The sequence below is a fragment of the Xenopus laevis genome, chromosome 4S, assembly GCF_017654675.1.
Source record: "Xenopus laevis strain J_2021 chromosome 4S, Xenopus_laevis_v10.1, whole genome shotgun sequence".
Lineage (NCBI taxonomy): Eukaryota > Metazoa > Chordata > Amphibia > Anura > Pipidae > Xenopus > Xenopus laevis.
In genome coordinates, this window is record NC_054378.1 from 105,795,967 (window position 1) to 105,813,599 (window position 17,633).

A 17,633-nucleotide genomic window follows, 5' to 3' on the forward strand; every position below is an offset into this window, starting at 1 on the left:
CTTACCTCAGGCAGCAGCAGCCCCCAAGTTACCAGGGACACCAAAAGCTGCTCCTGATATTTAAGATATTCTAGCGCTGGACCCTCAATCTCTTTTAATGCACTAAAAGGTAGGATCCGGGAGCAGGGGGGGGTGCATTTGAAAGGATGGCAAGGTCCGCAGATACACCCCTGTCCTGTATAAGGTCATGGACAAAGCTAATGAAAACTCTCAAGGGATTGTTTAGTTTGACCCCTTAGGGAGAAGTGCAGAAGCACTAAGGGGCACAAAAAGCACAACCCTCAATGCCAGTTCAGCAACTACTTCTTCTCACAGTCTGGCCGCCATCTTCTTGCCCCAGAGGATGAGCAGGAGGTGGGAGACCTTCCCTCATGAATACACAGGTCTCTGGGCTGAGTGGGCTCATACCTTCCACATTCAAGGAAGGCAGTGTGCACAGGGATAACAAAGCACCTTTGGGCCTTTTATTTTTTACACTTTTACTGTTTAACTGATTGTAAATAACCTCTTTAGAGTCCCACATGTGTCATGTATAACCAGAACAGGAGTTAACCATCAAGCTGCCTTGTTTAGAACGGAGGGCCGCAGGTTTTACATCCGTGACGTTACAGAGCGTCACCCTGAGGTACAGGAGCCAGGGCACATGTTCTCTATGTTATACCCAAAGCCTCTCCGACATGTTTATCCCACTGAGCCAGCCCTGCACTCAACCGCAATGGCCCTGCCCCGCTGCCTGAGTCCCCTCCCCCGTCTGTCTATGTGTGGGAGGCTCAGGGCGGGCTCTGGGATGGATAATGGGAGGCAAATGTGGGCGGGTCCCAGTTTTCTTTCCCTCACAGAGCAGAGCTGAATCGTGTTCCATCGCTATCACTCTCTCTCGCTCTCTCTCTCGCTCTGTTGGCACAGGGGCTGCACCCTTGTGTTTCTTTTTGGGAAATTTTACAGTTTAGCCTGTGCCGTGGAGGTACCAGGGAAAAGCGGCGGGTGGGGCCGTGGCTCGCGATCTAGCGCACTCTCCGGGGCTGTGTCGCGACATATCGCTGCCATGGGCTGCACCTCGAGCGCCGAAGACAAAGCGGCGGCAGAGAGATCGAAAATAATCGATAAAAACCTGAGGGAGGATGGAGAGAAGGCGGCCAGGGAGGTGAAACTGCTGCTGCTGGGTAACTATCTACTTACTGCCTAGATACATCTGTGTGTGTGTGTATATATACTAACATTCATATGTAAACTAACATCCATATACACTAACATCCACCTATATGCGCTAACATCCACCTATATGCGCTAACATCCACCTATACGCTTACATCCACCTATACGCTAACATCCACCTATATGCGCTAACATCCACCTATATGCGCTAACATCCACCTATATGCACTAACATCCACCTATATGCGCTAACATCCACCTATATGCGCTAACATCCACCTATATGCGCTAACATCCACCTATATGCGCTAACATCCACCTATATGCGCTAACATCCACCTATATGCGCTAACATCCACCTATATGCGCTAACATCCACCTATATGCGCTAACATCCACCTATATGCGCTAACATCCACCTATATGCGCTAACATCCACCTATATGCGCTAACATCCACCTATATGCGCTAACATCCACCTATATGCGCTAACATCCACCTATACGCTAACATCCACCTATACGCTAACATCCACCTATACGCTAACATCCACCTATACGCTTACATCCACCTATACGCTAACATCCACCTATACGCTAACATCCACCTATACGCTAACATCCACCTATACGCTAACATCCACCTATACGCTAACATCCATATACGCTTACATCCACCTATACACTAACATCCATATACGCTTACATCCACCTATACGCTAACATCCACCTATACGCTAACATCCACCTATACGCTAACATCCACCTATACGCTAACATCCACCTATACGCTAACATCCACCTATATACGCTAACATCCACCTATATACGCTAACATCCACCTATATACGCTAACATCCACCTATATACGCTAACATCCACCTATATACATCTAGTCCTGTATAGAACAGATCACATGGGCTCAGGGCAGGGTAGAAAGGACATTTAACCTGGACCCCCCACCCTCAGCAGCACAGGGCACCCATAGGTGCAAAATAGAGAGAAGGATACAAAGGATGTATTATACTATGAGACAATTGTTGGCTTTCATCATTTAATATCCCTGTCCAGCTTGCAGCCCCCCAAGCTGTGGTTGAACTGTAACTCCCTCTGACATGCATGTTGCAAGCTGTAGCTGGGACATCTCTGATTTGTCTCATTTCCTACCCACCCACCTCCAGATCTTCTGGCCCTGCAGGAAGCTACATTTGTGTATTTAGACTTATTGTGCTACATCGGGATCTCATATTGCTGTTACTTATTACTGTATCTCATGTAAGTATTGGTGGATATACTCTAAAATGTTGAATCATTTGAACCACTTACTCTGCTGTATGTTACATGTAGAACTGTATGTGCCCTCTATGTGTGTTGTATACAGTGTGTTTGTGGCAAGGCAGAGTAACTCAGTGGCCCCTTAAAATTATTCCATTCTTTACTCATCAGGGATGTCCTCTAGCCATTGTTAAAATTAGGGATGCACCAAATCCACTTTTTTTGATTCGGTCGAACCCCTGAAGATTCGGCCGAATACCGATTCGAATCCTAATTTGAATATGCAAATTAGGGGTGGGAAGGGGAAAACATTATTTACTTCCTTGTTTTTTGACAAAAAGTCACGCAATTTCCCTCCCTAGCCCTAATTTACAAATGCGGATTCGGTTCGGCAGAGCAGAAGGATTCGGCCGAATCCTGCTAAAAAGGGTCGAATCCCGAACCGAATCCTGGATTCTCTGCATTCCTAGTTAAAATGAAACCTTCAGCATACCACTGACCGTTTTGGGTGGAGTGGGGTTGATGGGAGTTGTAGCTCAGAAGGCCACAAGTCCTTAGTCTCAGTCCAGATTAACTCTATAACATTACTTGACCACCGTCTGCTGCACCTTATCGACTGGTATATACTAATGCAGGAATATCCATTTTATGGCCCTACATAAGCAATTCCTTCACAACCAATGGCTGTAGCGATTGCAAACACAAATATGTGTGGGTTGGAAGGTGGGCCTAACATCATTTTCTTGGAAAGAAAAACTCTCCTATGACACTTCCATTAAGGAAAAAAAGGTGTTGGATCAATAATCAGTGGAGAGATTGTGTAGCTTGAGTGGCAACCTGTGTGGCTTCACTTGGGAAACTGTATTCAACACACACTTTTACTTGTATACATATTCCCCTTACATTCAATCAAGCACAGCTTAATTTCCATATACAGACAATTTAATATCGTTGATATTTTTACTACATGTACGTTTGCCTGACCCGTGTCCACATTCTGAACATATTGGTTGCTTTGTCAGTTGGGCAGGTTAGAAAATTGTGTCTGCCAGAGTATCATGTTGGCCTGCTTATGATACATCAGCAGATGGGGAAGTGAAGATGATCCGCAGCTCCTTTTCACTTCCTTCTGTCGGCCTGAATGAACTGAAAAATAGAAAGGTTGCGATACAGAAGAGTGTCATCCACTTTTATTCTCCATTGCATTGCCCCTTTAAAGGAGAAGTAACGCTTAAAGTACCAGTAACATCAAATAATGTTATAAAAAATTTGTTAGTATAGAACGAAATAAAAACACCAAGACAAATTAAACGTCAAAATAGAAAAGCCTTTATTAAAAAATAACTTACAGAAACTCCACTTCCTGTCCTCTACAGAAAAGGCAAAAGGGCGACAACGATCCATCGTGCTGCGCTCGATTTCTTCTCCCATTCTACTGACAGCGTGTGTTCAGAGGAAGGCGATGCCAGCAGACTCCCCATTAGCTCCCACACTGAAATGCTCATCGGAACCAACAACCACAGCCTTCACCTCGGGGTCCGTCTCCACCGAAGCCCAGTCTTGGGGGGTGCCAGTCAGAAGGTCAGCTCCGCAGCCAAAGTGAGGGATCCCCATGGCCCCCGAACTCCTCGCTCAACACCCGACCCCCAATTCACCGTGGCATCGGTGCAGCTTTGGAAAAGGGGGTCAGTCACTTAGAGGGGCATTACTTGAATTGGCTGTCAAGCCAAAGGGCAGCCTCTCTCACACAGGTGCACAGGCAGGCGCAGTCCCTCATAGGCTGACAGGGAATGCGAGTATGGCTGGATGCGATTGTCACAAAGTTGCGAGTTGCGACACGGCTGCAGCGGGCACAATGCACAAGGGGGCACAAGCTTCCCTGACCTGGCCAGCGTGTCGTTTCCTCAAGGCAGAGACTATGGCAGATAGATCGCCGTACAGTACGCGGTGCCGAACACTTCCCCCGGGTCAGCCTTGAATCCCAGCCGACCCCAGCTTCTCCGCATACATGCAGCGGGTCTTCTTCTTGGAGATCACTGATCTGGATGGGCACAGCCTACCCCCCCCCCCCCCCGCAATGGAACTGAGAACAAGCCGAAATAGGTCCTGCCCTCAGGTGCTCCAGCCGGGTCAAATACACAGGGGATTCCGCCTTAGGGGAATCGGCAGGTTCTTTGGGCAAGCAACTAAGAGCACAGCCGAGCACAGGGAAAAATCTTATCTAATTGGAGGTCGGGCGCTGAGCGAGGAATTCGGGGGCCGCGGGGATCCCTCACTTTGGCTGCGGAGCTGACCTTCTGACCGGCACCCCCAAGGACTGGGCTTCGGTGGAGACGGACCCCGAGGTGAAGGCTGTGGTTGTCAGATTCGATGAGCATTTCAGTGTGGGAGCTAATGGGGAGCCCGCCTTCCTCTGAACACATGCTGTCAGTAGAATGGGAGAAGAAATCAAGCACAGCACGATGGATGGTTGTCGCCCTTTCGCCTTTTCTGTAGAGGACAGGAAGTGGAGTTTCTTTAAGTTATTTTTTAATAAAGGCTTTTTCTATTTTAAAGTTTAATTTGTCTTGATGTTTTTATTTCGTTCTATACTAATGAATTTTTTTTTTTTTTTTTTTTTATGTTTCTGGTCTTTTAACTAAAGAAGTAGGCTAGAAATGTTGTACATTATGTTTTGAGCTTCTGTACCAGCCCAAGGCAATCACAGCCCTTTAGCAGTAAAGATCTGTGTCTCCAAAGATGCCCCAGTAGCTCCCCATCTTTTTTTCTGCTGATTCACTGCACATGCTCTGTGCTGCTGTCACTTACTGAGCTTAGGGACCCACTCACAATATACAGTACACATAGAATATAAATGTCACAGTATAATACAGATAATTACTACATGGCAGCACAGAAACTAGTGCAATTAGCATCAGAATTTAATAATCAGCCCTGTAGCATCCACTTATATTACAGACAAACCTCATTTTCTGATGGATAATTTGCGCCAATGAGCATGTGAGTGTCACCCCCTGTAACAAGTCCTGGATCATTGCTGCTATTTAGAAGCTGAAACATTAGGCAGGTGCAACAAGTTCAGTAAAAAAAATATGCCATTTTTAGCCATAATCATTTTTAGGGTTTAGTTCTCCTTTAAAGACTCATTGATTCCTGTTTTGAAATCCACAATGGCTACAAAATGTTTCTTAGGTAATCCCTTAATTATACATTGAGACTTCTTTATAATCAGCCTTAGGGCTCTAGCTTCACTTATACTGACTTTAAGATTTAGTTTTCCTAACTGGAAAAATCCCCCACCCCAATTGGAGGGGTGTTCAAATTGCATTCATAGAACAATGCAATGTTGTAAGAAGCAAACAGGTTACTATGTGCTTCCGTCCATTTCCTCTTTCCTGTTTATTGCTGCAGTTTAACCTCTGCAGAGGCAGATAACTTGTAGGTGAGAACTCTGGGACATTTTCAGGGGTTTATTGGAGAGAACTGTAACAGAAATAACCTTGACTCCTTGATAATATAAGTTATAATGTGTAGAACATGTTCTGCAGGAAAACAAAGCTTTCTCACTGGGGCAATAAACTATGTATCCATTTTAAATAAAATAGTTGTTAAAATGTTACACTATCACAGGCTTTATCAGTGCATACTCCCTTAGTATTTGCTTCTTCAATAATGAACAAATGTAGCAGTCAGAAAAAGAAGCAAAGAAACAGAGAGAGAAAGACTACTCTGAAAAGGATTTTGTATTTTCTCAAGATAACCAAGGGTATGTACTGTAGTTGGTTCTGTTAGGCCAAATATTTGCACAGATTGAGTTACTGGCAAAGCAGTAATGGGATATAAATCTGTGTGAACCACTCTGCTTCCTGTATTGTCCATGCGATGACTAAACAATGGGACACACGGGGAGTAGTAGCTGCAGTTAGTTAGTAGGGATGCACCGAATCCACTATTTTTTACCGAACCGAAACCTAATTTGCATATGCAAATTAGGGGTGGGAAGCGGAAACCATTATTTACTTACTTGTTTTGTGATTAAATGTCACGCGATTCCCTCCCTGCCACTAATTTGCATATGCAAATATGCATGTTAGGTTTTGGTTCGGCCGAATCCTGCTGAAAATGGCCGAATTTCGAACAGAATCCTGTATTCGGTTCATTTCAACCAGTTAGTGATAGACTTATAATTCAAAAGATCAGGGTATAACCTGTAAAATATTTAATCATAAACTGTGTAGAAGTGCTTAATGCTTGTCACAGGGAAGCGTGTATCTATTAGGAAACACTCAGCATGCTGCCTTAGGCCGTTATATCTGTACCAAGCTCCTTAGTGACGTCTAATATTTTGCAGTGGGGGTATTTTATTCCTAATATATTCGTATTTAGGAAGCTGAGTGGCCTGCGGGTGGATACTTAGCGTAATAACACACCGTTTCCTGCTCAATTGACAACAAAAAGCTTGGAGTTGCTGCGTTGTTCCCCCCCCATTCATTACTATGGTAATTTCTTGCACCATTGGGTGCTCTCACAGGTCAGGCAATTATTGCTGAAAAACACAGGCTAATGTTCCTTAGGGACAAATAAGGGGCAATTATATGCATTTTGAAGCCCACTCATGAAGTGGATAACACTAGGGTGGGAAACTGTATGGAATTGTACCATATGCCACTGTAAGGTTTTAAATGACATATACTTAAGCTGGCCACTGTCACTAGCTTTGTCAGACATAACTATCGGACAATTGCTGTCAGAGGTAGAACATTGGCTGATCTGTTCTTTTACTACTTTATTTGATCGGAATGGTTAGTGGCAGGTCGGGAGATGGGAAAGTCCGATCGTACGTTGACTCGTACGATCGGATCTTTGCGTCTATGGCCAGCTTTAATGCTAGCTTGTAGTCGATTGTTCAAAACAAATTGCAGTTGGGTTGCTTTTGGCCTGGTGATCATAAATCAGCCCAATGTGCTTGTGTTGTATAACCATTGTATAACAGTCTCCGCTGCAGCCTGTGTTGAAATCGGCAAAGTATCTCTGAGCTGCTTCCCCACCACTTCCTCTGCCTCTTGCCTCCACCCCATCCTCCTTCCCTACCTTTTTAATCTGGGCCTGTAACCTTGACACTCACTCGCCCACATCCTCACTTTGCAGGATCCAATTGTGCCTGTCTGTGAGATTGCCCAGGTGGCAAGTCTCCGATTTGGGACAGCAGATGTAATGAAAGTCATACAATATGACTGCTACTATGGGCACACTAACCTCAGAAGAGTGAACCATTGTAAGGGGCGCATCCCTAGGTAGCACAGCATGAGTGATTTAAAAAAAAAAAAAAAAAAAACAGCTATTTTAAAGGAACAGTTCAGTGGGAAAATAAAAACTGGATAAACAGGCTGTGCAAAATAAAACATTTTTCTAATGTAGTTCGTTAGCCAAAAATGTAATGTATAAAGGCTGCAGTGACTGGATGTCTATAACATAATAGCCAGAACACTACTTCCTGCTTTTCAGCTCTTGAAAGGTGGCCATACAAGGGCCGATAGAAGCTGCCGACAGACTGATGTATTGGCCCTCCAACGGGCTTCCCCAATAGATACTGTATCTGGCCAAAAGTCAGCCAGATGTCGATCGTACAGGACTAAAAATCCCATCGGATCGCGGCCACATCTGTTCGTTGATGCGGTCCCACATACCGACCGCCCATTACCATTCGTTATGATCTGATCGTTGGGCCCTAGGGCCCACGATCGGATCAGCCCAATAGGTGGGAATATTGGGGAAAGATCTCTGTGTATGGCCACCTTAACTCTGAGTTAGAGACTTGAAGGAGGGCCACATGGGACATTTCTGTTCAGTGAGTTTGCAATTGATCCTCAGCATTCAGCTCAGATTCAAAAGCAACAGTTATGGCCCATGTCCCCTCCCCTCGAGTCACTGATTGGTCACTGCCTGATAACCAGTCACTCCAGCCTTTATATATTACATTTTTGGCTAACTATATTGAAAACATTATTTATTTTGCACAGCCTATCTATTTACCCAGTTTTCATTTTTATGCTGAACAATTCCTTTTAAATCCAATCCAAACTGTGCGCATATTCCTGTATAATCCTTATTGTAGGGGAACAATTCACCCAGTGGACTCTTCTGACTGGTTTGATATGGGCAGCTTCCTGATTCCTCATTCTGCATGTCTTTAAACGTCAACTGTTTTACACACTTCCCCTTTTTCGTCAGCTATTGTTAACTGTCTGGTTGCCGTACTTTCTAACTCTAGGCCATTTCTACCAGAGAGGGAAACAGCTATCCCCACTCTTCTCAATATGTCCAGTCTCATAGCAAACCAGTTACATTATGAATAAATGGGTCTTTTACAAATGCACGTACAAAATTGTGCTATGCAAGGCACAAAGGAAAGTGCACAAGGGTATCCTGGAATTAAACACCGGTCTTTAGGAGGTATTATTTGTAGGACCCCCTTTAAATCTACCTATATATGCAACTGTATTCAATCTAATGATTCAAATTTTAACACAATAACGTGTTTCACACCCCCATGAACACAAGTAAATTGCCAACACAACTTGCAGGCAGTATATCAGATTGCAAGCAATTTGGCATTTGCATTGGCAGATGGGGTCCAAATTCCATCACTAGCTGTTTAGCTAAACTCCCAGGATTTTATTTTATTGCATTAAACTAGAATACAGAATGTTCCTGGCAGTGTAAGGGTTATCACATGGCTTTGTCTAGGGAAGTTGTATAAGGAATATAAAGAGGAAATCCTGTGTTTGCAGTATTGTGTGGCCCATATAGGAATAATATTTACATTAAAAATAATGCCTGTTGGGGGGCGGAGCTTGACAGCTCACAAGATGGACGCATAATAACTGCGCTCCGGTTAACCGAGACCATCTCCTAATAGCCAAGAAAGGCACAACAGCAAAGCGGTGAGAAAACCCCGTGCAATCAACTTGCCCCGGTATGGGACAAAAAAAGAACCCGAAAAAAGAGAACAAAAGGGTTACCGCATACTTTACACAGTGGTCACGCTCCCTTCCACAGAGCTCACCCTCCGCCATTTTGGAACAGCAACTGCATGATCCCTCTCCTTCGCAGACGGCTATGTCCTCACCAGAGCCAGACGCAGCTCCCACCTCAGCACAGCAACTCCGAGAAATGCTGACGGAGTTGAGAACAACACTCCAGGGAGACATAAAGCAGCTAGTGAAGGATGTCAGACGGGAAATACAGGATATCGGTGAGCGCACAGCCCACATAGGTAAGCAATCGCGGAGATAGATCCCGTAGAAACAACTTGTGATTGAGAGGTATACCTGAGTCCGTTCAGTCTACAGACCTAGAGACTTACCTTACAGAACTGCTAAAAGTGATAATGCCAGATGCCCATGCCTTGGAACTTACTATAGACCGCATACACAGGATCCCTAAACCAAAGGCAGCACCAGAAAAAGCTCCTAGGGATGTTCTCGTGCGGCTTCTGTTTTTCCAAACCAAAGACAAACTATTGGCCTCTGCCAGGAAGAAAAGAAAACTGGCCTGCGAATTATCAACAAATTGAGATTTATACTGATCTCTCCAAAGCCACGCTTCTGAAACGTAAAGCATTCCAGGAGATTACAGTTTTACTCCGCCAAAATAATATACCGTATCGCTGGGGATACCCGGTGACCTCGGACGCCATCAACATCACTAATGGTACACGCCAGGGGTGCCCATTTTCACCACTGATATTTGCCCTAATGGTTGAGCCACTGGCACAAATTATCAGATCAAACCCTGATATAAAAGGCCTGGTTACTCAGTCGGGAGTCCAGAAAATTGGACTATTCGCTGATGACATCTTATTGGCATTGACCAACCCGACGATACCCAATGTTCTGAAACAACTTCTACTCTTCCAGAAGGTCTCCTGGTACAAAATTAATACTTCTAAAACTCAGGTAATACCCATAAACATACCACAACCAGCCTTAGATGCTCTCAAACAATCTCTTGATTTTGATTGGATGGATTCTTATGTTACCTATTTAGGAGTTAGGTTGCCAAAAGACCCTGAAGCTATCTATCGGTTGAACTATCAACCCCTGTTGCACAAGATAATCCAAGACTACTGGCGAAAAGAACACATTTCATGGCTAGGCCGCATAGTTGCAGTAAAAATGGATCTACTCCCCCAGATCTTGTACCTATTCAGGACTCTCCAATTGCCCCCCCCCATCTTCCTCAAAACAAGAACAATTAACAGGTTCATTTGGCAAGACAAGCAACCCAGAGTCAAGTTCCATGCCCCAACAGGACAGAAAAAATGGATTGATCTAGAGGCAGGGTATGCAGACCAACGACAGCAATACATTTGGCTGAACAAACAATCTAGACCCCCCCATAAACGTATTACCCACCACCAGATGCACCCTGCAAACATGGCACAAAATGGCTAGCAAACATAACTTTGGGATATTCCCCTCCCCGCTGCTCCCAATTTCAGCATTGCCCAAGGTTATTCCACAAATTCAGATTTCTTCTTGGATTGAGGCAGGGATCAAACAGCTCCAAGACCTGTACTTTGCAAACACTCTGGAAACATTTGAAAGGCTATCAGAAAAATATTCCATAAGGCCACAGGACAACTATACTTCCCTTCAAATAACTCACTGGCTACACTCACAAAATAAGGACTATAAAAAGAGTAGACACAAAACCAACATGGAATACCTATGCAAAAAAAACATGGAATGGGAGACGCCTTATTTCAGAGTGCTATAAGCAAATGTTAGCACAAGATCTAGACGACAAACTACCGGATATGATCAAATGGGAGCAGGATCTCCAAAAAAGTTTTACTATACAGCAATGGCAGAAAGTACTGACTGCCCCACAAGGAGCCACCAAATGCACCAATCATAGAGAAGCCCACATTAAATTGATCTACAGGGGGCATCTAACCCCGGATAAACTGGCAAAATTACACCTACTTACCCAAAGAACTGCTGGAGGGGTTGCGGACATTAGGGCACGCTACTACATATGTGGTGGGACTGTCATACAATTTCACCTTTTTGGAAAAACATCTTTCAAATGCTAACACAGCTACTCAAACAACATCTACCTTAAGAACCAGAGATAGCCCTCCTACAAATCTACCCAATAAGACTAGCCAAAAGCACCAAGAAACTATTCTTTCATATATTCAATTCTGCTACTACTCTCATAGCCAAGTACTGGAAAACTGCTACAACACCTACTTTGCAGGAATGCATAACCCAAATAAAAATCCAAGGTAGTGTGGAAAAAGGGGCAGCAGAGAGAGACAACAAACTAGACCTGCATCTGGAAATTTGGAGTGAATGGTACACCTTTATGGATACATATACCCAACCTTGATAGACTATTGAGATTGCACTGACCTATTGCTTTTCTTCCTTTTTTATTACTGATGGCGGTTATGTTAATTGGTTTGATGTTAGTTTTATCTGCAAATGTATACTTTGACTTATGGTATTTCATCTAAAAGAGAAAATATAATACTGAACAGCTGTATCTTTCAATGCATGACCATTTCTCTCTTTTCAATTATTGCAAATAAAAATTAAGTTTAAAAAAATAAATAAATGCCTGTATATACACAGATGTGCCGTAACCAGACTTTGCTGGGGCATTTAGCAGCGGGGAAGAAAAGATTTAATGTTAACCCTTCTTCTGCTACCATATTACCTAGAAACCACTTGTCACTTGAAAAATATGACTATCCTTCCAGCATGTGAAATGTTATGTGCAGCTACAGAGCCTTGTTTTTATGTTAAAGAAAACTCCACCTAAAATAGGTTATACATGTAATTATAAGAAACTCTCCAAAACAAATTAACAGTGAAATCAGTGGTTTTACATATTTAAATGTAATCACTGTTCAAAGCAGAATCTGTGTGGCTATTTAAATTATTTGTGCTACTGCTTCTGGGCTGAAACCGTGTAGCAGAAGCCAGCTGATTATTAGACCTGGAGGAGAGCTGACATTTGCTACATTGTTCCAAGCATCAAAGCCAGAGAATAAATGTTGTATTCAACTGAAATTATATTAATGCCATTGAAATGTGTTAAAGTTGCTTAGAATGGCATTTTCTTTCATGAGTCAAAATCAATTTTTGGTGGAGTTCCAAAATAGTGGAGTTTTCATGCGTTTTTGCAATAAATATGGCAGCCTATTAATCATTGCATGAATACAACACAGGATTGGTGGTGAAATGTATGGCAAGGACCCGCATACTCTGCCAAATTGGGCTGGTCTGATTGTTGGCCCTAGGGCCAAATATTACATCATCCAGTGGGACCTATAGGAGCCATTGGACAGAGACTGCATCAATGCAGTGATGGTATCCTCATCTGATGGGATTTTTAAATTAATATCTGGTCAATTTTCTGAGTGAACAGGGCCAATAGGATGCCAATTCTGTCTGGAGTAACTGAGTTAAAAGCTTTTACTGGTTCCGAAGACCAGAAATAGAATAATTAACCCCTTGTAGCTTACTGTGACTGCAATGTATATATATTCTGTGTATGTGTGTGTGTATATATATATATATATATATATGTGAAGTGACATGGCAGCACTAAGTGAACTGGAGGATTTGGGATTTGTGGTTTGTTAAAATTCAGCTGGAGTTTTAGTGTAGTGGTGCTTTGTCTTATTGCAGATGCGGATAACAAGTGTTCATTGAAATGGGCATTGGCACATGGCAGCACTCGCTGAGGGGGCAGCTTAGAATGTTCTTTGTAGCTGTCTGTGACATCCTTGAGCTAGCTGCATTCACTAGCAATCGTTATTTGTTTTTTAATGCAATCCCTGCGGGTTCCCTTTTCTTCGCATCGGAAATCTGTGTATTGTCTTTAAAGGGCAACTGTGCTTTGCTGTTCTGCACACCCAGAAGCATGGCTTGAGGCATTGTAATGAGAGAACCCCAGGGATATCACTACATAAATCCTGCTAAACTTGCTCTGGTTGGCTCTGCCCAGGCCTTGCTTTACCCATTAAGGTCTGGCCACACGAAGTTTCCTTGTGAGGCAATTACGGGCCTTGGAAAACGAAGCGCTCCGTGTGCCTGCCCCCAGGCGATTTACATTTTAGCCGGCGGAAGGCAGATCGGGGAGATTAGTCACCGCAAAGAAGAGGAGATTTGTCGCCGTCGACTAATCTGCCCGTGTGGCCAGACCCTTAGCAGTAATGGAGAGGCCAAGATAACAAGGAAAATTAAAAGGCTTGTGTTCAGAGGGACATATTACTAAGTACTGGTGTCTGTACATCCTTTTGTAGTCCTTAGTAAATGATATAGTGAATGGTGAATATAAGGTACTTTATTATTATTTATTACAATACACAAGTTTCAGTGAGTCTTGTGACAGAAATGACATCACTACTCACCATTTATAATTGATAACATCCGTACTCACCGTTTATAAGGCTATAATTTACAAGATATTCATGGCTTTTGTGTATTATATAGAGGTATATTCTTCTTCTTTCCTTGTCTCTTTCCCCACATTTGTTGATAAACTCCTGTTTTTTTTTTTTAATCTTTAATTCAAGTTCCTGTTAAACCATTGCTGGGACCAATGCATCTTTTAACCCTTGGCGGTTTTTTGACCTTCATCAACCCTGGAAAATTTCTCCCCAACCACTCGGGATTCTCCAAAATCCCTTTAGTGAATGTACTATTTTTATTCGTTGTTTCTTCCCACGCTGCCTCAACTCAGAACTTGGAGAGGGAATGGGTGGGAGTGTCTTAACTGCACTGAACCCTTAAAGTGCCAGTAAAGGGGCTCTTGTATTGCATTTATTTTTACCAGAAGCAATTAGTCTTACCAGGTTTGTTACTGCTTCCAAAAATAAAGTGACCGCTAGTCACAGGACCAGGCAATTCACTGCTGTCACAATGTTCCTGCAGTGTTGGGCTATTATTTAATATACCAGATGTTCATATGCCTTATTATTTCAAATAATAATGTTATATTTAAAAAACGTCTGCTGCCTATGGGAGGGCCAGGGGCATAAAAATCCTTTGGGGGCCCATACCTGCCCTACAGGCCTCCAGATGGCCAGACCCTATTTAAAGCACCAGTGTGATATTTAGACAGCCCCCCCCCCCAAATGCATATTTCTATTATTAACCAGGGCCCAGTTTGTATCCGGTTCATTTCTATCTTAGCAGCAGGTTTAATAGCTCTCTCTACCTGCACTTAGTAACAAAAAAGGCTCTGCCTAAGGGCAAAGTCCACCCTTTCATTGATGGGAAGGCTGTGCCTGCTACTGAAGGGTTAATGGCATCCCGTCTAAGGGGACAAAATGTTCAATGCTATGGACTATATGAGTGCAGTGAGGAGAATTAGGGGAAAAGAAATTCTGCTGATTAACCCTTTGCAGTACAGTTACTATTAAATAGCAACGGAAAACTGCTTGTTGTTCTGTCAGACGGCTTTTCTGCAGTTAGACTGGGCATAAAGGATGAAAATCAATAGCACGCTGATCTTCACTTCAGCAGTATAATTCATGGCAGCCATTAAAATGGAAGATGTAAATTTCAGTATAAGTATATGTCATTACTCACATAATATATGAGCATGATTTTTTTCAGAAAACCCCATGTCTCTGTGTGTTTCCTTCGCCATCCCCATATACTGTAGGGTTCTGCACTAAGACTGAGCCAAACAGAATTTGTCATCATTTCTCATTTTTTTGTTCCTTCTGTCCCCTCATTAATATGCATAATCAAAAACGCCCGCTCTGTTGTAGGATTTATATATTCATCATAGGTGGCTTTAGATGTCGGCGTGATGGGATATTTTGTATATCTAGGTACCTGCAGGCCCCTTAACCAGGTCAGTATACAACTATGCTTTGCTATCCTCTTCCTACATGTATTCTACTTAAAGGAGAAGTAACGTCTGTTTGCACTTGGGGGTGCCAAATTGTATTGACTTACCTGCAACCATGCAGAAAACTGCACTGGCCCAGAGGTTTTCTACCGAGCACCACGGAGAGATCGTTTTCCGGCTTCTTCTTTCTTCAAATTTCCCAGGGAAAACGCATGCGTAGTTGAATGAAATAGCGATTTTTTTAGTTAAAGTTCGGCTTTTTGCTCTACTGTGCATGCGCAACCGTGTGAAGAAGACGGAAGCAGGAAGAAGATCTCTATGTGGTGCTCACTGGAATAACCCTGGGCCGGTGCAGTTTTCAGCCGGTCTGCTGATAGGAGCACCGGCCCGGGGTTTCAGGTAAGTCAATAAAATCACTTAGGAGTACCTAACATTTGGCACTCCCAAGTGCAAACAGACTTTCCTTCTCCTTTAAGGTGGCCATACACAGGCCGATAAAAGCTGCTGACCGATTAAGTTGGCAGCTTATTGGACAGTGTATGGGGCCCTCCGATGGGCTTCCCCGATCGATATCAGGCTGAAAGTCAGCCAGATGTAGATCAGTTGGGTTTAAAAAAAACCCCGTTGATCGAGGACCACATCTGTTCTTGTGGTCCTTGATCCAACCGCCCTTATTCTTCTCGTTGTGATCCAATCATTGGGCCCTGGCACCCAGGTTTGGATCAGCCCTATATCGCCCAGTTCAAGGTGTATGGCCAACTTTTACACTAGCAATGCTGGATCAGCCTTCTCTTTTTTCATGAACATACATTGCACTAGCATTGCTGTTCTTATTAAAAATAATGCCAGTCTTTCCTCATAAGCATACGTAGCACTGACAGTGCTGGCCTCACCCTCGCCCAATATAGGCAGTATCAGCTTATCCTTGTGAGCATCCATAGCCTGATGTTGCTGTCCTCACCCATCAGGGCCGCCATCAGGGGGGGACAAGCGTACCGGGCCCGGGCATGAAGGGGGGCCCGGCAGCGCTGCATTTTTTGAAGATCCGGGCCCCCCTTACGAGCGCCCGAGCCGTACGTCTTGCCTCTTGCGTTGCCAATGCGGAAGTGCCGAAAAGCCGAAGCCGATGCGCCGAAAAGACCCGAAGTCACGGAAAAAGCCGAAGTCACGAAGCGCCGAAAAGACCCGAAGTCACGAAAATAGCCGAAGCCGAAGTCCTGAAGCAGCGCAAAGACCCGAAGTCACGAAAACAGCCGAAATTGAAGTCCTGAAGCGGTGAAAAGACCCGAAGTCACGAAAGGAGGCGAAGTTGAAGTACTGAAGCCATGAGTTCAATCCTACTGAACACCAGTTTGTGTTTTTTTTTTTTTTTAATCCCCTGGCCACCAATGTATTATTTTAATATTCTATAGGCCCCTGCCACCAATCTTTTTTTTAAAACTTTTTTTTGGGGCCCCAATTTTTTTTTTAACTCGTAAGGGGCCCCTTGCCACCATTGTTTTTTTTTTTTTTTTTTTTAAAAATTAATTTTCTTTTTGGTGGCCCCAAATTTTTTTAACTTGTAAGGGGGCCCCTGCCACCAGTTTTTTTTTCAAAAAAAAAAAATTTTTTTTTCAAATTTTTTTTTGGGGCCCCAATTTGTTTTTAACTTATAAGGGGGCCCCTGCCGCCAATGTTTGTTTATTTTTTAGTTTTTTTTTAAATTTTTTTTTTTTTGGGGCCCCAATTTTTTATAAGGGGGCCCTGGGCGACCATCAATAGCTTTTTACAACTTGTGTGGGGGGGGGTTACTTTTTTAGCGCTGATGTCTGTGTGGTCTTTTAACTGCGATGTGGAGTGGGCGGGATATGGGGTGGAGCTTGGTCGTCAGTGTGGGCGGGGCCCAGGGGGCCCCAAAAATTTTGTTGTACGGGGCCCCGTGATTTCTAATGGCGGCCCTGTCACCCATCATAGAGTTTGTATAAGCAGCACCCTCTTTATCTCTTGTAATTATAAGTAATGTACTGTATATGTTCAATATGTTTACCCTTCTGTAGTACAGAGCTGCAGAATATGCTTGCACTTTATAAATATATGGTAAAGGGGCTGTACACCTTTAAATTAAGACGTACAGAGTGATGTTTTGAGACAGTTTGCAATTTTTTTTACATTTTTTATTATGTGTTGTTTTTGAGTAATTTAGCTTTAGCTCTACGGTTGGCAATTTCTGCAAACTGGTTGCTAGGGTCCAAAATACCCCAGCAACCATGCATTGATTTGAATAAGAGACTGCAATATGAATAGAAGAGGGTCTGAATAGAAAGATGAGTAATACAATAACAA

General features: G+C 43.4%; 1 protein-coding gene across 1 annotated transcript in view; it reads left to right on the forward strand.

Annotated features, from left to right (window-relative positions):
• Positions 1 to 882: 882 nt before the first annotated feature.
• Positions 883 to 17,633, forward strand: part of gnai2.S (guanine nucleotide binding protein (G protein), alpha inhibiting activity polypeptide 2 S homeolog) — a 68,389-nt gene continuing 51,638 nt past the window's right edge. Inside the window, 1 exon segment of the mRNA NM_001097056.1 lies at positions 883 to 1,163. Coding sequence (NP_001090525.1) covers positions 1,046 to 1,163 — 118 coding nt within the window. The 5' untranslated portion in view covers positions 883 to 1,045.